This window comes from Colossoma macropomum, unplaced genomic scaffold, assembly GCF_904425465.1.
Source record: "Colossoma macropomum unplaced genomic scaffold, Colossoma_macropomum, whole genome shotgun sequence".
Taxonomy (NCBI): domain Eukaryota; kingdom Metazoa; phylum Chordata; class Actinopteri; order Characiformes; family Serrasalmidae; genus Colossoma; species Colossoma macropomum.
In genome coordinates, this window is record NW_023494807.1 from 28266851 (window position 1) to 28289679 (window position 22829).

General features: G+C 37.8%; 1 protein-coding gene across 1 annotated transcript; it reads right to left on the reverse strand.

Moving 5' to 3' along the window:
- Window positions 1–1632: 1632 nt before the first annotated feature.
- Window positions 1633–19869, reverse strand: saga (S-antigen; retina and pineal gland (arrestin) a). The gene is made up of 16 exons (XM_036555914.1): window positions 19546–19869; window positions 17631–17710; window positions 15972–16032; window positions 15775–15819; window positions 13681–13880; window positions 11121–11180; window positions 10931–10998; window positions 9764–9899; window positions 9441–9525; window positions 6968–7040; window positions 5528–5665; window positions 4903–4980; window positions 2987–3001; window positions 2193–2245; window positions 2018–2027; window positions 1633–1843 (listed from the first exon to the last, which is right to left on the reverse strand). The coding sequence occupies exons 2-16, from the start codon at window positions 17676–17678 to the stop codon at window positions 1744–1746; spliced, it is 1170 nt and encodes a 389-aa protein (XP_036411807.1). The 5' UTR covers window positions 17679–17710; window positions 19546–19869; the 3' UTR covers window positions 1633–1743.
- Window positions 19870–22829: the final 2960 nt, after the last annotated feature.

Below are 22829 nucleotides of genomic sequence, written 5' to 3' on the forward strand. Positions count from 1 at the left end.
TTTCTGGACATTTTTTACTTGCTTTAAGTCATTTCACTACACTTTTATCAAAGATGCTTCTTCGAGGGTTCTTTAGTAAAGAACATGGTTCTATTTAGAACCATGAACACTCAAAGAACCCTTTATATGATTAAAGCCTTCTTTGCATCATGAAAGAGCTCTTCAGATGGAGGGAGACATGCATGAATGTGCTGTAGATGGTTCCATTTAGCACCCAAAAGGGTTGTTCTATTGTTACGATGTCAAGCTTGTTACAATAGAAGAACCCCTTTGGGTGCTACATTGATCCCTTTTCAAAAAAAAAGGTTCTACATAAAACCATCAATAGCACGTTCATGCAGGTTTCCCTCAATTTGAAGAGCCCTTTCATGAGGCAAAAAACCTTTAATCATGCAAAGGGTTCTTTGAGCGTTCATGGTCCCATATAGAACCATTTTCTTTACTAAAGAACCCTTGAACAACCATTTTTTTATGAGTGTAGATAGAACTATGAACACTTAAAGAACACTTTGCACAATTATAGGGTTCTTTGCATCATGAAAGTGTTCTTCAGATAGATGGAGAATGTGTTGTATATGGTTCTATATAGCACCCAAAAGGGTTCTTCTATTGTTACGATGTCAGGCTTGTAAGAATAGAAGAATCATTTTGGGTGCTATATAGATCCCTTTTCAAACTGGTTCTATATGGAACCATGTACACCACATTCATGCATGTTTCCCTCCTGCTGAAGAACCCTTTCATAAGGCAAAGAACCTTTCAATCATGCAAAAGGTTCTTTAAGTGTTCATGGTTCCATATAGAACCATTTTCTTACTAAAGAACCCTTGAAGGACCATTTTTTTAATAGTGTAGGCAGAACCATGAACACTTTGCATGATTAAAGGGTTCTTTGCATCATGAAAGGGTTCTCCAGATTGATAGAGAATGTGCTCTAGATGGTTCTATATAGCACCCAAAAGCGTTCTTCTATTGTTACAATGTCAAGCTTGTACCAACAGAAGAACCCTTTTCGGGTGCTTCATAGACAAATTTCCAAAAAGGTTCTATTTAGAACCGTCTAGAACACATTCATGCACGTTTCCCTCCCGCTGAAGAACTCTTTCATGATGTAAAGAACCTTTCAATCATGCAAAGAGTTCTTTAAATGTTCATGGTTCTATATAGAACCATTTTCCCTACTAAAGAACCCTTAAAGAACCATGTTTTGAAGAGTGTAGAGAGGCTTTTTTATTCTATCAGCAGATGATTTTGTTTGCTGTTTGAGCCCAAATGTCTCCCAACAGAATAAGAGTTTCACTGTATAAAATGACTTATGTAATCTTATAATATATTATTTCTTATAATATTTAACCTTAAAATATATTTCAACAACCTCCAAATTAGAAATATTAAATATAATAGACTAGATTTAAGATGTTGTCACCTTTTGAAAGCATTAATACTTTTTAATACATCATTTTAATCTAACCCACTACATGTTGTGGTGCTCTAGCAACATGGAGGCCCTAAGCGACTGCTGACAGCGAGAACCAGCCTGTCCAGGTGTGATCCAGGACCAGGTCAGGAACACCACTGTTTTTAGTGCGCTAACAGACAAACGCATCCCAGTTTACGATCTCAGCCACTATGCATTTCAGTGCAGGGCTCTTGCTATCACAGCAGTCCTCTCTCTACCGTCTTCTAACTTCAGTATTCCAGTTGGCCGTGCTCTTCGAGGAGCCTGTGTTCTCTGAGCGTTCCTCAAGGCTCACCCGCAGAAATATTCCCTTCCTCGTCGTCCTCCTGCATGCCTTTTAGGTTGGTGCGCTTGAACTCCTCAAACACCATCTCTTCCTCCTCGCTGTACAGGAGAAATGGCAGAAACAATGGCAGCAGATGTGGCACAGATAAGTAGGAAATACAGACACATGACTCTAACATGAGCAACAATGAGCAATACGCTCTGTTCAGACAGATTATATAACTGAAAAGGGACTCGGATTACGTAAATTGCACGTATTACTGGAAGACTGACCTTTCTTTCACTTCAAGAAGCCCAAAAGAGAGAATGAGAGTAGATGAGTTGTTGAATACACAGTGTTAAAAATGAGAATATGCTGTTATTGTTGAGAACACAGAACATATTCACATCTAATCTAATCTAATCTGATATAATATAATATAATATAATATAATATAATATAATATACCTGAATCAGGCTTCGGGTGCATAAGCTGGAATGACAACTCCAGTCCAACCTCGCTGGTGATAAAAAAATAATAATAATATTTCATTTTCTCATAGCTCTGTAAATACAGTTGTATGCAAAATTTTGGTGCCTCTTTATCAATCAATCAACCTTTATTTAAACTCGGAGTACATTGAGGGAGACCCTCATTTACAAGCCAATACAGAGATCAGGGAAAATAGTAAAAACATAACAAATGCTAAAAAGAAATAATAATAATAATAATAGTAGCAAATAAAATAATAATAAATAATAATAGTAGTAAATAAAAAATAAGCAAATCAATAAACCATTAAAATTACAACAATATAGTAACTTAATAATTGTTTTAGCATCCCTGAAGTAAGACAATATAAGAGGGGCTACTTCTTGAAAGAAATGAAAAAAGTCCTCATATCACAGTAATTATTGACACAACTATCGTAATAGTTCATATTATAACCTGATAGGTGACACTTTATGCTTGTTTTGTCCCATAAATGACTTAAAATAAGGTAACATTTCTAAGTGAGAAGGATAGCTGTTCTTGAAATAAATTAAAGCTTTATTTATTGTCTTGATATGAGATGATTTCACTTGCTAAGCTTTTGTTTTTTGCAGTGCTGGAATGAAATCTTACTACGAACAATAAAAACTTGTCCTCTTGATTTGCCATTTGGGAGACAAGGCTTTGTTACGACAGCAATGTTATTCATGCAACATTATTCTACTAACAATATTGCAGCTACAGAATTACAGTATCATATAATGCTCACCTGGAGCCCACCAGCCTGTGGAAGACGAAAACATAAAACACAAAAACATAAAACGTCAATCACAGGTTTCATACAGGGAGTTACACAGCAAATTCTTCTGTGCTTGCCGAGATTAAAACATCAGATCTGGAAATTTGAGATTAATGACCTTTTTTACAAGTTATTTGCTGGTTTTTATCTTTGAATTCATGGTATATTCTTAAATTGATCATGAATATGTCTTATACACTCTCAGAAATAATGATACTAAACTGTCACTGGGGTGGGACCCTCAAGGGTGCGTCTCAGTATCTTTAGTCAGGGAACATAAAGGTACAAATTTGTACTTTTCCACTGGGAAAAACTTATTTAAGGTGCGCAACTGAACATTAAAACCACTGTTGTGCCTTTAGAGCGTAAATTTACACTGTTTGTACCTTGATGAATGAAAAATGAACCTGCACAGAACCTTTATTTCTAACAGTGTACACCTCAATTAGGAAATCAGGAAATCTTAAAATTGAGTAGAGTGCCAGTTTATACCATTCTGTTCCACTGAAAAAACTTGTTTCAAGATTCAGTGACACAAACTCAAGTTCAGTTGTTTGATTTAAGAATCACAAATAAGGCATATTAAAAAAAAATTCAGTGGCAGTGGCCCAACATGCTTCAGGAAATGAATGTTGTGGGAAATTTCACCTGCAGTCCTGATTGTGATTTCAGTGAAATTGTCCCTTTACGACGTCTGCTCTGAGACTACGGACTAGTAAACTAAGTTAAATCTGAGTTTAGGCCGATGTATTTCAAGATGAGCCAAATTGTTTTAAGTAACAGCATAATCATACTCCACTCGTATTCAGTCATTTTCACTTAAATTAGTGATTTATTTTTTATTCCCTGGTCTTCATTTTTTACAGTGTGCTAAAATTAATAAAGTTGAATTAAGAATCATTTTCTAATATTCATTGTATTTCACTTATTACTGTGCTGTAGCAAGTCTGATCTTAAATAATCTGATCTAAGAAGCAGCATTTTCTACTTATTTCAAACCTTTAGACAGTTATTAGAGCTACTTATTTCTAGACTGGAACCAACCAAATTTTAAGGCTTCTTGTCAAGTAAAATGATTTTGCTGCACGGACAGATAGTTTCACTAGCATTAACTCATTTTCTCCTCAAAGTGTTTCTTGTATTTCATCTTATCTTTCTGGTGTCACTTTATTCGGATGGTCCACTGTCGCTGCTTTGTAAATGCGCAGTATATCTTTAAGTAACATTCAACTAAATATCAATTAAATGCAACTGAGCTTGAAGTCGAGTGTTATTTGGATGGTCCACTGTTGATGCTTTGTAAATATTTAGTCTGTCTTTAAGTAACATTTAACTAAAACAAGTTCAGTGTGCGTGGGTTTCCTCCGGGGACTCCAGTTTCCTCCCACAGTCCAAAAACATGCAGTCAGGCCAATTGGACATGCTGAATTGCCCCTAGGTGTGAATGTGTGTGTGTGTGTGTGTGTGTGTGTGTGTGTGTGTGAATGTGTATGTCTGTCTGTCTGCCCTGCGATGGACTGGCGACCTGTCCAGGGTGTATCCTGCCTTCCGCCCAATGACAGCTGGGATAGGCTCCAGCACCCCACCGCGACCCAGAAGGATAAGCGGTTTAGATGATGGATGGATGGATGGAAGTTCAGTGTGATTTAATTAAATCTATCCCTAAGCCTAAGCCTAACCCTGACCCTAACCTCAAGGCAAAACCTACACCTAATCCCAATCCTAACCATAATGTTGTTGAAATTCAACTGAGTATCACCAGAAGTCTGTTAATGATTTAAGCATCTGTAGAGCTTCTATAGGGGACCATCCAAATAAAGTGTGGCCATCGTTTTTGCAGTGTTTAACTGCTAATGGGTGAGATTATGGTTAATGATCACACTCACCCGCCCACGATGAGCTTCACCATGACTCTGTAGGACACCAAGATCCCCAGCACCTCTTTCAGGACCCCCTCTTTAATTCTACAGCAGAAACACAGATCATAAAATTTACCATGAAGCATTTACCACGTACTTCTGCTCTTGAGCACCACTGACCTTATAGGTGGTGACACTTCGTGTGAGCATTTCATGATGAATGGACTAACAGAAATACTTGGAATAAAAATATTATCACATTAACTCACATGAAAGTTATGAATGTTTATTTCTTTCTCCTGTAAAGTTACCATTTCTGAGATAAGGCTTTACAAAAAAGCAATATTATTCATGCAACACTATCCCAAAATATATAATGCTCACCTCGAACCTGGACCTCTACCCCACTGGTCAGTTTCTGATAAGCTACAGCTACTGTGTGGTCAGATACTGACCACTGATGTAGGGCTAGAGGATGGCTAACACAAACCCTACATCAACAGATGAGCTACAGTCTCTAACTGTACAGCAGCAAGGGGGAGCTACTAAGTAGGAGTTTCCAGTAAAGTGGCCAGTGAGTTCATTATCTGGCTTTCTTTTAAAGTCCTGCATTGTTAGCATACAAATCCATAAACACCAGAAACAAGCTCACACGCTAGTTGAGGCAAGATTGGTGTCTTCATGCTTCAGTTTTCCATCAAGCGCAATGCCCCGCCTTTCCTTGTTGTTGGCCAGCAGGGGGAGCAGTGTGTACACCTTCTCCATTTTCCCACCTGCTTCCAAATAGTCTCTGGAACAACAGAGAAGTTTGAGACAGATCAAATCAGAATCGTCCCTTTACATACATTCCGTACATTTCTCTTGCATTTATTTTGTCTGCTGAGGTCCACTTTTGTGGACATTTGTGTGGTTTTACACACCAAAAAGTGTCATCATTCATTTTTCCAAACTCTCTTTATGCCTTAGAATTAAACTGTTTGTCTGTATGTTTTTATTTTTGTTGCTGTACCTTCAAGGCTAAAATATGTAAATTATCTCTGTTCTGATGGGCTGCCCTGTATTGTGCCTCATTCAAAAAGCAGTCCAGGCTGAAATACGTCTTATAGCTTCAGTGTTAGTGGGTGGAGCTAAACTGCTGTAGGCTGAATACATGGATGTACGTGAATGCAGTGGTTTTCATGACATCATGGAAACAGTGAATTCAAAACTTTTTTGCAGCTTAGTTAGATATGTTTTGAAACAGGGTTTACATACTACATCAAACTCTTTCATTGTAAAAAATCTAGGAAAATCTGATTTTTTGATAGTGTGAGCCCTTAAATACCCAAAACACCATCCCTCCTTCTCCTCTCAGTAGCCACGTTTACATGCAGCCTGATAATCTGTTAATAATCTGTTAATAATAGCTCAATCGGAATAGAATACGTCCACGTATACACTTCAATCAGAATAAACTACTCTGACTGAGGCCATTCGGAATACAGTTTCTATCTGACTCAACGAGGTGGGTAATCCTGTAAATAATTTGTTAAATAGAAGAATAATAAGCATGTAAACATCTGTATCTGATTACATTCCCTATCAGAGAGTTTAAGTACGTTCTGATCATGTTCGTCACGTCATAGTGACAGTTTATATCGTTCAACATGGCGGAGCAGAAACTGGTCTGCAGAGGAGACGAAGTTTATGCTCTGATCTTTAAAAGACGGCGGTGGGACGGACGTCCAGCTTTTGTATCTCAGAACACGACGTCTTCCTCTCGGCCTTCTTTAATAAGGACATGTGAAGGACGTTTTCCTGAGTCTGACATCATTTTAAAGTCATTAAAAACACAAGCGCTGCTCACTGCTGCTCATCTCACTCTGAATGGTACGATGCTCGTTGTCATGGTAACATCTACACTAAGTGGTACTTTACGCATGTGTGTAATAATGATCAGATTACTTGTAGTGAGCATGTAAACGGAGATTTTCATCAGATTGTTGAGTAGAGTGAGAATAAACACCTCAGTATTAATCTATAATCAGAATGTATTCAATTAGATTAGCAAAAATTCTTGCATGTAAACACCGACACTGATTCAGACACTCACTCAGATTCCAACAGGTCCACTGACTTCATGTAGCTGTCGTTGGAGTACAGCACAACAGTGGCGATTTGGTCCACTGAAAACCACAAAACCAGAGAGATGTGATTGTTTTATTTGTGGTCCAGGCCTTTAATGTGTATCAGACGTCTGAGGTCGTGCATCATTCTGTAGTCAGAGTCATTTCCTTAGTAGGAACTCAGGGTCTAAGCTGGTTTTCTCTACTGGAAAAATTAATTGCGTTTTTAAAAATCGCCTCTGTCGTAAATTGGGTAAAAAAAACAAAACCAAAATGTGAATAATGCTACATACATGATTTTTTTTTTTCCATCCAGCAGTATGACACAGTACAGGGCAGTACAGCGTGGTTGCAAACCCGAACCCAGAACTATCCCTACCCTGGTCTGGTCAGGTACCAGTGTCCATTTCCCACCTAACAGAACTGTGAAAGTAAGTCCTACTTGGCTTGTGTGGTCACATGATTTCAAATGTGAATCTAGTATTAACAGTAAACCCAAAAAACAATGGAGGAGCTTCAAGTTCTGATTTACTTTTTACAGCATTTGGTTTTATGGTTACATATAAAGACTTATTATTTAGTAACTTCAGGGACTTCAATGCAAACTAATGGAACTATTCTTAGGTTATAGAAGTGTCTAATAAAACTCTGGGCCTGCCGGCAGACCGCTGGTTTGTTAAAGGGTTAAGGTGGTCATCTGACTCCGGTGACACTGTGTGACCATTCTGTTATGATTGCATTAGACCAGTCAGTGATCGAAATCGTAATTTGAGAGTGCAATTTTCAAATCACAAGAGCTATAATATTAATTGTAGCCCATATTATATTTTATATAAGGCTTATTTTTTTAAACTTTAAAACATGGAGTTTGTAGTCTACCTGTAAATGAGTAGATCAAACAAAAGCAACCAAACAACCACGAAGAGGTGAACAATGTGAATGTATTGTATTGTGATATTGTTATTGTTATGATATTGTTATTGTTATGATATTGTTATTGTTATAAGCTAACTGGAAGTGTGGGGTGCTACATTCTGTGTTCAAGCCTCAAGCCACAAAAATTATATTCTGGTCTTCTTGGCCAAAGTACCAGGCCCTTAATTAATAGAAAATAAACACAATTTGAATTGCATTAGCAATATTGAATTGCAAAATCGCAGTTAGATTTTTTCCCCTGTTACGACCCTTAGGAGGCATATACTTTGCTGCCTTACCCTATTGTCTTTCTCTTTTTCGTGTTCCACCTATCCTTTTACTAGGACCTTCACTTGGATACTTCTGATTTGTTGCAGCAGGGGGCGCTCCAGGTATAAAAGGGCCTAGGAAAGCAAGATGGTGGCTGGCTGCTTTGGTTGTTGAGTGCCACCTGCTCTCCTACTGACCAGATCAAACCCAGCACCTTGGTTCAGCTGGTCTTAATCAGCCCTTGTTCAATGAATCATGTAACTCTTTCTCTAACGCAGGGGGTGAGTGTTTTGTTTGCTACGGTTTTTCTTGGTTTGGTTCAGGGAGGCAGGGTAGTTGTTTGTATTTTTCTTTTCATCCTAGATTGTTTCTAGGTCGTTTTGAGCGTTAGCTCTCCCCTGAAGTCATTTATCTCCTTTTATTATATCTTTCTATGTTGCATCTAGTAGATGGCTAACGTAAACAACTATCTCTTTTCTGCTATCTTACTATGTTGCCTTCAAAGAATGGCCATTCAAGTCTGATTAACGAAGGCAATAAATGTTGATATTTTGCTGTCTTATCTGGGTCATGGTGTCTTGGTCTGGCGGTTGGGTGGGGGTTGGCATTTTTTAATGTACGACTTCTTAACCTATGAGGTCGTAACATCCGCAGATTCTTCAGCCCTAAGTCAGGGTTTGCACCTTTACTAGCTCCACTCTTACATTCCAACTTGGTACGCTTGGTGCCCCAGCAAGAAGGGTAACCAAATTCAGCATGAGTGCAATACGGTTCTTTTGGAAGTGGAATTGATGACAAAATGCATGATCATGGTTTATGACCATACTGTACTGTACCACACAGCCTGGTGAATAAAAGTCTACTATTGAACTTCAGCTGTATTATATACCAGGATTAGCTGCTCAAACCTTTGGGTACTATTATCAAAGAAATTTAACTACTACATTTGACAAATCCTGCTGTCTTTTTTGGGCATTTTGTTGAGGTTGCCAGTCCTATGATGTCAATTCAGTACACAGCTGTGTTAGCTTGCATGTAGCAGTGGTTGTATTTTGGCTCATTATTGACTGTTGAGGACTCATTCAGAGGAAAAATGTACGTACTGCAAAACGTTCTGGCTTTGAAACATTTCTGGAACATTTTTGAAAACAGCGTTAATTTTTCTCATAGGAAAAACTTGGAGTTTCTAATATGGGCATAAAGCCGACTACAGAATGACACACGGCTCCAAATATAAGTTAACAAACTTCCGAGCGTGTTTAGTTCTGCACTGACCCGAGAGAATGATGTTCTTCACAGTTTTGTTGGACTCGTTGTTGATGTTGACCCGTACGTGTATTGGTTCCCCATGATAAAAAGTCTGCAAGACATTTGAGATTTTGTTCATTTAACAATCAACTCATCACCCTGCGATACGTTACACAGTGACATGAATAAAAATCACACATGAAGTTAACAGATTGGATGGTCTGCGTCAAATCTGTGAGCCTAAACCCCAAAACTGAGCCACCATTCAATCAGCTGTGCCCAGAAAAAACCCTCTGACCACATGAAACAATCCTGGAAATCTACAACAGCATACTTTTCAGACCACCCACCTGCTTCTCCAGGCTTGCCTCCACATGCAGAGGCTTATCAGACATGAGGAAGTCACGGGTGACGGACACTGAGGGAGCTGGACCTGTCTTCTCTGGGGCGTACTGCACCTTACGGATCATCAGACGGACTGTACTCCTGCAGAAGACACACCAGAAGGTCAGTGATAGTTGAAAGTAAGCATTGCGCCTAATCAGTATAGTTCATGTGGCAACAAGCAGTTCTAACTGGTTTTATTCAATAATAAATGAATTGGTTTGGTTTTAATGAAGTGAGATAACAGGGTAGATCCAGGCCACTCTAGCATTTTGGGGGGCCCATGTGCCCAGACCAGCGGAGAGTATGGTTTTTCCTCTGAGGCCTTAAGCTATTATATCAACCTATCAAAGTTAGTAACTTACTTGATGTGTCCTATTCAGATTCTAGCTGTCTAATTGACACTATTATGACTGTATACATTTTGTTTCTGTTTAATATGAACAAGATTTGCTGAATTATTGTGTGAATCAGGACCAGTCTTAACATAATCCAAATATTTATGCACATAAATCTTTTATATAGTCTTAAATAAAAGTTCCTAAGAATCCTAGCTTTGTTTATATGATATTAGCTAACTTGCTAGTTGATATACTGTAAAATTAGAGGCTAATAATAACAATAACTACACAAGTGCTGCATATTATGTACAAAAAACTGCCAATTTTGATTATTGCTGATGATTTTATGGTAAAGGGGTTCTAACAGCATCTCAGCATTCTCCATACAGACTGGCTACTTTTTGTTTTCTGACAAAAAAAAAAACAATAAAAGCATAATATTAACATCTCAAAACAAAATCAAAATACACCTTTATCTTTTAGCTTTTTCTCCTCATCTTCTCTTGTTTAAGACATGATTAACGAGTCGAACTCTCGAGTAAACAACATAATGGTAACCTAAAATAACTACCTAAAAGTTGTTGGTAGCCGTGGGGCCCTAAGCAGCCACTTATGTTGCTTAACAGGTAGAGCCAGTTCTGGTTCTGGTGACCAAACATCCTGTTCTTCAGAAGTTCTTTACATATTTACATATATTTTCCACCGTGGGTGTTCCACAGTGCTGCTGCATCTACAACTGGGTTTTACAGGTTATACAGCCACATTGCGATATATAGGGACATTTAAACTGACCGTTTGCGGACTTTAGCGTCCTGACTCTCAGCACTGAAGGCCTTCACCTCGAACTCAACAGCGCAGTGCTGTGGAAAAGGACAGTATTGCTCAGAGGCTTATGGCAGGTTAGATTAAAAGATTAGATGTATATTACAACATGCAACTATATGTAAAGTTGACCTAAAGTGTTGAAGAAGAAGTTGCTCACCTTCCCCACATCTTTAGGAGCCGGCTGCAGGCCCACAGAGCATGGCAGGTTATCAGGGAACTGAAACGGAGCAGACGAGGCACATATTTAGCTCCTAAGTACATTTATGTGATGGAGAAAGATGCCAATATTGCATGAGCATCATTACAAATGTCTAAAGGTTTAATGTACATGTTGCTGCTTTCTGACAAAAACCTTGTATCTTCAAAATAGTAACTTTGCAGTAGAGAGAAAAAATGTTAAGTTAATGTAAAGATATTTTGGACCATTTTTGTTGGTCTAATCATTGTGAAATGTTCACACAATATAAAGAACAGCTGATGTTTTTAGATTAAGTCAAAAAAATTAAAATGATAAAATGTTTTGTTCTGATAGTGATGATATATTTACTGTATGCATGTCTTGCACTGCAAAATAAACATACAGAATTAGGTTTTAATGCAGAATATACATGTTTGCGAATGTTTACACATGTTAAAACGGGGTAACACTTTATTTGGAGTGGTATTTTGTAGATGTTTAATAAACTCTTAATAGATTATCTGTAACACATCAACAACATATCAGTAAAGTAGCAGTAATGATGCGTCTGAATACTAATCCTGACTCTAGCCTTAACCCAAAACCTAATCCTAACCCTCACCCTGGCCCTAATCCTAATTCTAACCTTAACCCCAACCCAAAACCTAACCCTAACCCTAACCCTCACCCTGGCCCTAATCCTAACCCCAATCTTAACCTCAACCCAAAACCTAACCCTAACCCTCACCCTGGCCCTAATCCTAACCCCAATCTTAACCTCAACCCAAAACCTAACCCTAACCCTCACCCTGACCGTAATCCTAACCCTATCCTTAACCTCAACCCAAAACCTAACCCTAACCCTCACCCTGGCCCTAATCCTAACCCCAATCTTAACCTCAACCCAAAACCTAATCCTAACCCTCACCCTGGCCCTAATCCTAACCCCAATCTTAACCTCAACCCAAAACCTAATCCTAACCTCATTTGTTTTTGGCATGTTACTGAGAGTCTTTTGAGTCTTTGTTTCATCTAAAAGGAAACACTCAAAATAAAATATCACCATTTTATTAGATTGACTTAAATTACATTGAGTGACAAAAAATAAACATTTTGAGCTCCATCAATTGAAAATATGTCAACTTTGTCAATAATTTAAGTATTATGCAATAAAAATATGTGTGTAACTAACAATAAACATGTATATTCTTTTAACTTGTGATCTTGTGAACTTAAATGGCCCATATAACATACATTTTCTTGCAATAAAAGACTCTGATGTAACATTTAACACTGTTAAAGTTTCAGAATGTACAGTTCACTCTTCAGTCCACAAATCCACATACGGAAACTAAGCTGCAAAAAACAGCCCATTTTGAATGTTGTTTCTGTGATAACATGAATAAAACAGCACATTTCCATAAATCTGCCTATTCACCCTACAGCAGTTTAGCCCCGCTCAATTACTCCGATGTTAAAAGGAATGAAGTTCAGCCTGATTTTGGAATTAGCGATTCAGAACAGAGGTCATTTACATATTTCAGTCTGAAAAACAAACCAACAAAAAGAGTCTCGGTAACACTTTCTATGAATGTCACCTTTGTAAACATCTATAAACACATTCATAACATGTTATAATGCATTCATAAGACATTATAAACATAGCTATAAATATTTATGAAAATGCATTATACGTTATAGCCATGTTTATTATGCATTATGAATTGTTAACATAATGCATTATAAGTACTGTTCATAACAAATTATAAGAGCTCATAAGTTGTATTTGTCCGCTCTAAGTAAAGTGAAGCGTACTGTACTAAAGCCTCCTCCAGTGTTCAGAGTGAGGCTTCAAGTTGAAGTATTTACTGAAGGATTTACTGAAACACTAAAACATTCACAATAAAGCACATTACAGGCTTCAAATGTCAGAGTTTAAACTAGAGCTGCCATCAGTGTTTTACCCAATGTGGGAAAGTTAATGTACACCACCGTTAGCTTGGTATTTGTCTTTACTTTACGCTCTCCAAGCTGGGACTGACTTCTTTGGCACTGACATTATAACGTTATTAACACTATTTATAATGCATTATATTAACAATTCATAATGTATAATAAACATGACTATAAAGTGTAATTCAGTGTAGTTCTTTTTTATAAATATTTATAACCACGTTTATAATGCCTTTTGAATACATTATAACATGTTATAAATATGTTTATAGATGCTTACAAATGCGACATTCATAAAAAGTGTTACCAGAGTCTCTTTAATTGTAATAATAGAGATAAAGAAAACTGTAGGATATCGGCCCTTTGAGAATACAGTCAGCCTCTGGGCAGTACGACACTGTATTATAATGTTCTAACAGACTCATCATTCATTCTTTGGACCACTTTAGATTAAAATCCTATGTAAAATCTTTTGTATTTCCACATCCTGAGGCTTATTGTTCAGTTACTGCATTAAAACTTTGAGCTATAGGAGTAAAGAATGGAAGTTCAAGGGTTCTAAAGATACATTTTGGGGCCTGCTCACCTCGAAGAAAAAGGGGTAGGCATTGTCGCCCAGTTTGCGCAGGAGTTTCTCCTGCACCTTGGTGAGAGTGCACTGTTTCTTGTCCTGCAGCGCGGGGTAGATCTGCCGAGTGGAGAGGTAAATGTCCCGCCGGAACGCGAGTCCCATCACGTCCATGTCATCTCGGCCATACCGGAACATGCAGGACAAGGCGACGTACGCTACAGATCACAACATCCACTTTATCACTTCATCAGTTTCACAAACCGGACAATAGATGAACATTTCTCTATACTCTGACACCTAAACGGTCATCTGTTCTTTCGTTTGTAATAACTCCACACATCTCAGAACTGTAGATATCACTGTACTAATTGTAGTTACTGAATATTACAAAACAGACAGTTCCAGTTCTAAAATCTGATTGGCTGAGCTGCATTCGAAGCAGTTGTAAAATCCATGATGTAGGCACGCCTATGACCACCTCACAACGATAGAATTGTGTATCACTGCGCCACTGCATGAAAAAAATCCTCGTGCCGTTAATGGAATAATCTTTGCCTGTAATGCTGCTCGCATGGAGCACCGAGTGTATTGATGAAGTAAGAACCTGTTTTTGTTTAAACTGAGGGGCTGACAACTTATGTTCTTAACTAGAACTAGGCTGGTCAGCTAGCTAACAGGCTAAAAGATAGCAAACAGCCTAAACAACACCAACATTAATATCACAGACTTGAATTAAAGTACTTACGGTATGATTAACTGTAATACAGCAGTATAAAATTGTCACTTGAATGGATTACATGCTTCAAACATTCGTGTTTCAGTCAGAAGTCACGTCAAACCCAGGCTGAATCCCAAATGGCTCTGTGCTCCCTAAATAGTGTGCTAGCTATGAAAGTTTAGAAATTCTAGCCCCTACAGCCGAATAGTGCATCATTTATTTTTATTTATCGAGTGTTGATGTGTCTGAGTCCCAAATGACTATTTCTTAGCTGTATTTTGCACAGTTGGGCTGCAGGATCCAGTATAAATTCCTACGTAGTGCACTATGTAGGGAGCAGGGAGCTATTTGAGATTCAGCCCCAGTGTGAGAAGAGGGGCGCAGCTGGATTGGTGCTAAAAAAGACTCGCAGTGGTAATTTGGTGACCAAAAAGTACTTATTAAGTGAAAGTGTTTGCATTAAACAGTGCTGTGTTATCATATGTTCATTGTTATATGACAACAAGTTAATTTACAGTAATAAGGATACAATAATTAAGTGGTTAAACCACTTTGGGCCAAAAAGTACTTTTAACATCAGTCTAGAAAAGTGTCACATCATTATTTACGTGAAACCAGCTCTTAATACCACCTTGATGAACGGGAAGCTGGATGTTGAGGATAAATATACACAAGATTAGCACAGAGCTGCTTAAATGCTAAATCTTTGTAACAGTGAAATCAAACATTTCATTTAACTTTTTAAAGTTGTCTTCAAACTTTAGATGAGGGTGTGTACCAGGGGTGGAAAAGTAATAATTTGTTAGAAGTATCGTGATTCCCCTCTTGAAATATTCTGAATCAAACCTCAAAATAATTGTAATAATTTTGAGGATTTTTTTTTATGCAAAAGTTTTGAAGGAAAATGATGTTTTGCTGAAGTGAAAATAAGTTAACATGTCCTCTACAGAGAACCCACTTCTGCTCATTTTAATGCATAACTAAAACTAAAACTAAACAAAGTAAAAATAAGATAATGTGGCCTGTGCAAAAGTTATGGCACATTTAATATTTTACGTTTCATTTTTGTCCAGTACATTAAACTCGTACTAAATAAAATAAACAGTAGCCGTGCATTAAAACGCTCAGAAACTGTGCTCTCTGTAGAAGATGTGTTGAATTATTTTCACTAAGAAAATCAACAAAACTTGTCATCAGGCAAGCAGTGTTCAAACTTTTGCACACAACACATAGGGTGTGTTTTATAGCGGGGACTTTTATATTGACACTTTATTCTGCCTTAATGGCACTAGGCAGCGATCATTTGCTTATCCCAAATTATGAATGCAGTGCTGCCTCATCGCTTAATAGTTTACATTCATCACATGTCTGTGGAACGAAGGGTGATCTACCTTTTTTGCCTTTCAGCAGTTCTGGGTCTATAAGGACAACACCATCTGTTACAGAAGAGAGAAAGAGATACACATTAACGAGAGAGATCCAGGAGAGATAATGTGTCACAGTGAGTGGCTCTGAGAAACAAACTAAATGAATGAGTGAACGAATGAATGGCAGTAAAACTGTTCATATACATGATTCTCCGACTCACCCACTGGTTCCACTGAGTTCACATGATCAACAAAATCACGTTTCCCCATGTACACAGCAACCTGTGACCAACACATGGACAACACTGTGCTTATTAGTAAAGATGATTAGCCACAAGTCTCCAACAAATAAAGCTCTTATCCTTTCACTCTGTACAGGCCTCACATTCCTTATCTACGCATAGCCAGTGTTGGAGGTAACATGATACAACGTAATGCCTTACTGTAATGTCATTATTTTTAGTTATTTATAGTGTAACACATTACAGTTTAAATTCCTTTAATCAGGTTAAAAGTTAGACTTAAAAAGGGTTTGTTACATATATCTTTAGCAGAGCTACATTCTTTATGCGTGGTGCCTTTAAAACAGATGTTTCCTCTATATAGATTATCTGTATGTGTTTTTGTTGTGTATAATGCACCTGCAGCTGACTGCGTGACTTTTATTAGTATCAGTGCAGCATATTCGACAAACCTCACCTAAAAATCTCACCTAAAAATATCAGACTCAATTTACATTTAGAAACAGCTCTGTAAGACTAGCATTTTTGTTGTCAAATGTTAGCATTAGCTGTTCATAATTTTAATAAAGCATAACTGGCTGTGTCTTGTTCCAAAGCAGGAATGTTGACAGGATTTTTTACTGGAAGTAAAAAGTGAAGTAATCCCATTATAGTGCGGAAGAGGTTATTATTAGTGATGCATCAGTATCATTTTTTTTTGGCTTGAGTACAAGTATGAGTTTACGTTTTTAAGTACTCACTAATAGCGAGTCTGATTCTATACCATAATCGTGACCTACTTAGAATTAAGTAGTTGTTAGTATAAAGTAGTGCAATCTACCTTAACAGTTAAATTGTTCAGTTCTAGCTGATTTTAAATAACATGCATTAACTAGTTAAGTTGTGTTAGTTACCTTTGATCGAGTAGTGCTTTAGTGGAGAAGATCTAGTTTTGTTAGACATCAGAAAAGTACTTTTGTACAGCTGTAAGTAAAGTACATTTCATAGTTTTGATCCTTATCTGTCTTTTTCAACAATAGTCTCTTTAGGCCGAGGCTCACAAATCCGAGGAGCTCACTTGTGGAGTTTTACGTCTTCTCTGAGTCTTTTGTTGGGCTGGTTGAGCTGTAGCTGAATGTCCTCTTTGGCCAGACATACACTGTGTGATTCTAGAAATCTTGTTCTTTGGTGACTCACACTGTCTACAGCTGTCTACAGTCTAGTCTATCTACAGCCTGTATTACAAAAAATGACTGTATTTACTTTTATACCTCACAGTTATTTTCAGTTAAACAGAGTAAAGTTGGCATATATAGACTTTGGTATCAAATGTTGAGTCTTTTTCACCTCTGTTTTGCTAGCCTACGTGTCTCCACCTGTACTGGGGAAGTGGTTGTGATTGTAATTGTGTGTGTTTAAAAATGTGTGTTTGAATTCCTGGTGGGAGTATGCTGAGGTGAAATGTTTAAAATCAGTAATGCTTCTCTGTGTGAGCAGATCCTCAATGCCAGCTTGAGTCGTTTGTCTATTAGCATGGCAGCGAACTCTCAGCTTACATCACACAGCATCAGCTGGTATTGGATGTTAGTATCGGTGAACTTTTATGAGGTCGAGTATGAGTAAATGAGCACCATTCTACTGAGCAAAAGCTTTGCTTACCGATTTGTCTTTGGACATTTTCTTAAAGATGATGTTCTTGGGACTCATTGTGGCAAAACTTGCAGGCCAATTAGCAAAGTCTGAGGAATAAAACGATAACAGAGTCTGTAGTGTTGGTGTGAAAGTGTACTACAGTGTCAATAGCACATTGCAACTACAGCCCCCTTTACAGATTCTCTATTCAAAACAATGTGCTGTGTCCTAGTAACAGAGAGGGGGTGTGTAGAGAGCCTAAATCCAAACTTAAGTAAAAGTGTTGCTACTTCATGGAAATAATGACTAAATGACTAATGATTACTATTTTCAAAAATACTTGAGTAGAAGTCCATTAGTGTTCAAAAGTTTGGGATTATTGTCTAAAAGTCTGCACTTTCAGTAATATAAACCAGTTTTGTCACAGACCAGTGTATAAAATGATTCTAATATGCTCTAATATGCTCATCCTGTACAATTTCACAGATTTCAAATACATAAAAATGTTAGATCCACACAGAATAATGAACAGAGCCACTCAAGTTTCTAAGATAACTGAGAAGTGCTGTATAAAATTGAAAATTTATAATAATTATAGTGAGTTTAGTTAAAGTAAAATGATCGTCCAGAATGACCTGAACAAAAAAGCTAATATAAGTACAGTATATACAGGATATTATCATTTTTTCACTTTTTGTTCACAGAATTGTTGAAATATTGAACAAAATGTCAACAAAATATATTTTGCTTAATATTTAAATCCATATTGTGTAAGATTTCAGCAATATGTTAAGTGATTCTAAACAAAACTACCTAAGTGCTGAGCAATGTCTAGAACTGTAAGCTTGTTAGGCCCTATTGTTCTCTTCTTGATTCATGCTTCATCTAAAATAAATGATAAACTTAAGAAGATTCTGAGGTTCCACCAATTACAAAACAGCACAAATGGCTGCCACAGTTGTAACATAATCATAAAGAATTAGGAATTAAGTGTTAATGTTATGTGTGTGTGTGTGTGTGTGTATATATATATATATATATATATATATATATATATATATATATATATATATATATACACACACACACACACACACACACACACACACATATATATATATATATATATATATATATATATATATATATATATATGCATTAAGTGTAACACTTACATACCAAAAAACAGCATGACAAGGAATGAAAAGGCAAAGTTAATCCTGCAGTGCTGCACAAGAGCAGTGCACAGTGTCATGCATGCGTTTCCTATGTATAAGAATCCTCATGTTGTAATCAATTAATGATGACACTACATAATTCAACTGGGTCATTCCACAAACTTTTCAAAATTTCCACTTAATGAAACTGTTAAGAAGTAAACAAAGACATTCAGAGTGGTTTGGTGTGAAATGCTCCGTTCTGGAGAAGTCAGAACTGTTCACAGTGGTAGTGATAGGAACCAGAAGTCTGAAGAGGTTAAAGCCTCTAAAAGCTCCCTCACAGAAAGTTAGTTCCATGAAATGGTTATGAATATGCAGCCAAATGTCTGAAACGTTGATTTATGACCGTTTTGAGTTAAGCGTTTTAGCCCAAAATGTGCTTTTTGGAGGGTTACCTGCAGTGTTGTGATGCAAGTACCCAAAGAAAACTTTGCCACTCAGCAGACTTGTGTTGGTTCACTGGTGGTTTTGGACAGTAAATAAAATGGCTATATTTGTGTTGTAGACATTGTGACCCCTGGTTCCTATCACCACCACTGTGAAGAAATCTTGAGTCCTTACAATCAACCATTTCACACCAAACCACAGTGAATGACTTTGTTTACGTCTCAACCACTGAATTAAGCAGAAATTCTGAAAGATCAGTGGAATTCCCCTTTAAAGCTTCAGTTTTATAGTACAGTGTTGTTCCATCGTGGTGCTGTGTGCTCTGATCTGCATACCTGGTACAGGTGCTCCCGCTGATCTGCGAGGTGTAAAGAGAGAGAGAGAAAGAGAGAGAGAGAGAGAAATGAAGTGTTGACGGCACAGAGGCTGCTATTTGTAGTCAGGATGTCCTGAGTTATTGTTCAGTTAATCAGGTTAGCCAAAGTTAGTTTCAGTCTCCTCCCCCCATCATACATAGACACCCATGTACACTCACATAGAGCCGCGCTTCCTGTGACTGCTGCACTGGCTGAGCCGATTGGGTTGGTTCCCCTTGGTCAGCAGTGGGTGAGATTACCGAGCAGTGGTCAGTTCCCAGGTCACGCGCAGCTAGCTATGGTGCAGCTGACCTCACGTTCCATCACATCACAGCCCCTGACGACCCCGCCGTAGGCTTTACAGGGAAATCACAGGTGAAGGCACGTGAGCACAGATGAATAAATGAGCAGATGATGAAACAGATAAATGGATAGATAGACAGGCACTCTGTGGTTGGTGTAGTGTAGTGGGTAACACCTCTTCCTTCTACACTGTAGACTGAGGTTCATTCCCCCACCTGGATAAGCACCCTACACTATACCAATAAGAGTCCTTGGGCAAGACTCCAAACACTACCTTTGCCTACCTGTATAAAAAGTGATATAATTGTAAGTCGCTCTGGATCAGAGTGTCTGCCAAATACCGTAAATGTAAAATTACTTTCATGTGTTCTGTGGAGTCACGTACAATTCATTCACTTCTTTAATGGGACAATCATGGCAAAAGCTGCTGTCAGACAAAAACCTCTTACCTCCAAAATGGTAACAATTCAGGAGAAGGAAAAACATTCATAAATTCCAATGGAAGTAAAACACATTTATTCCAAGTAATTTTGCAGTGTTTCTGTTGGTCCATTCATCATGGAATTTTGACACGAGATATCACTGTTGTCGGAAACAAAATACTCTATCTTCAAAATGGTAACTTTTCAGGAGAAGGAAAAAACATACTTGACTTTTAATGTAAGTCAAAGGAACCAGACATCTTTTCAAATAATTTTGGGCCATTTCTTTTGGTCCATTCATCATAAAAAATATGCACAATATAAAGGGCAACAGGCATTTTCAAATTATGACAAAAACTGGAAAATTACAAAAATGGAGATACAAGGTTTTGTTCCTGGTCTTTTCAAATGATGTCAAAAAATGAAAAATTTCAGCATCCAAAACACAGCATATCACTGGTGTTGGGACAATTTTTTTATTTTATTTTATATCCATTTTTCAGTTTTTGGCATAATGTGAAAATGCCTGTTGCCCTTTACATTGTGTGTAAAATTCATGGTGACTGGACCAAATTAAACAGCCCAAAATGACTTGAAAATAAGTCTGGTTCCATTGACTTACATTAAAAGTAAAGAAGGTTTTTTCCTTCTCCTGTAAAGTGACCATTTTGGAGATACAAGGTTTTGTTCCAACAACAGTGATATTCTGGTTTTGCTGGTGACCAGCCATGCTGTGCTGGTTGGAGAGAGTCTGGCTGGAGTTTTTCTCCACTCAAAGAGTCTACCATCAGTTTGATGTTGTGCTAAAAGTGTTTTTTCTCTGAAACTAATATAATTTTGTGCGACACCTGATGAACCTAAAGAACTTCGTTAAAGTTTACCAATGAATAAGGTCTCCAAATACTTTTTGGTTCCACTGTAGCAGGACAGACACATAGATAGATAGATTGGGGGTCCCCTCTTTACACTGGGAGAGCAAATGGACGCACCACAACTCAACAGGCTTATTAGTGACCCTTGTATTACAAACAGGACACACAGGACCTTCTCACCTCTAATATGACCCCTGGCCTTAGGGATGTAATCCTGCACTCTCGGCGTCAGCAGAGTATCACCCTGGGAGCTGTGAGGGGGATTACCGTCATATCACAGACAGCGTAATCGTTATCTCACTGAGATTATAATCCATCCTGCCAGGCTCACTGCGCCAGCTGGCACCAACACCAACACCAACACCAACAAAACGTGTGTGTCGTTTACCAATACTTAAAACTAAATTAACAGTGCATATATGTGCATCTCATATGTTGTATCACATGATAATGTCATTAACTGATAAATGTACAGATGACTGCTTGTTATGTATACTGGCCACTTTAACAGAAACCCCCCTCTTGTAGCTAAATAATGCTCCACCACCTATATAATATGTGGACAACAGCAGCCCTGTGCACAGAAACTGACCAATGATGAAACAAGTAGAGGGGGGCTGATAAATTGTGTAGCAGCAGATGGACTTAAGTCTGTGATTGTATATGGAGGACCTATAAGGTAGGGGGTTTCTAATAAAGTGGCCAGTATTTGTATGTACAGTTATGTCACTAGACTGGCATAATAATATAAATGTATGTATTGTACAGCCACCCAAACAGGTTGTACAGGAATTCGTTAAGTCTAAGTTATAACCTATTGTTGAACATGCCTACCAAAAAAACTCACTCTGCAAATCGAAATATTCGATTGTTGTCATCTGAGAGACGATGTATGCAACTATATACCAGAAAAGTTTCGATATTGTGCTGTTTGCGGGCCAGAAATCATGAAGAACGCCAGTGGAAACCAACTAGTATGCCAGCGGACAGTAGTCTAAAACTTCATGCAGGCACCTGGTCTTTATTTTGATTTAACACATTTAAAGTCATTTTTGCCAGATTTCATTGTATTATTGAACACCTCGGTGGCAAACTGTGACTGTCAAATCTAGGCCTTCGGTTTGGGCCATATATGTCAAAACTTGGTCACAAACCAGGAAGAAAACCACCGCTGTGAGAATGATAACCTCTGCTAGTGCTTCTTTGGGATTCTAACAGTATGTTAGTGCTAAGCTAATGGCAATTCAAATGAACATTTGTAGGCTTCTCTAGACTATGGTTGGCTGATAGATGATGTCACTGTCCATTGTCGATGGCTGAGACATCACGATGTTGAGCCAGCATTGTGATGTTGAGCCAACATTGTCAAGCTAGTGGGATTAGCTTGGTGCTATTTGGAATTTTTATCAGCTCTAGTTGAAATACGGACATTTTTAGCTCGTTTCAGGCATTTAAGTGACATTTTTTTCCTTTTATGTCTGTTTTCAAGTAATGATTTATTTAAAGGCTTAAACTTGACCTGTCTTTTATCATTGTAGTGTTACCCAGCTAGCTTTCTGCTACTTGTCCAGCCTGCAAGTGAAGGCAGAATATAGCGAATATAAAGAATATAGAGAATATAATGTGTAAGAAAAGTTAATGCGAGTCTGTTAGGAGCAAACAGTGA

What these genes read in the sequence shown, in the direction of transcription:
- saga (XM_036555914.1), bottom strand. Translation starts at nt 17,678, where the DNA reads ATGAGTCCCAAGAACATCATCTTTAAGAAAATGTCCAAAGACAAATCG. An exon ending in ACTGCTGAAAGGCAAAAAAG is followed by an intron (nt 13,881 to 15,774) that starts GTAGATCACCCT and finishes TGTGATCTGTAG; the next exon opens with CGTACGTCGCCTTGTCCTGC. An exon ending in CTCCTAAAGATGTGGGGAAG is followed by an intron (nt 10,999 to 11,120) that starts GTGAGCAACTTC and finishes CCTTTTCCACAG; the next exon opens with CACTGCGCTGTTGAGTTCGA.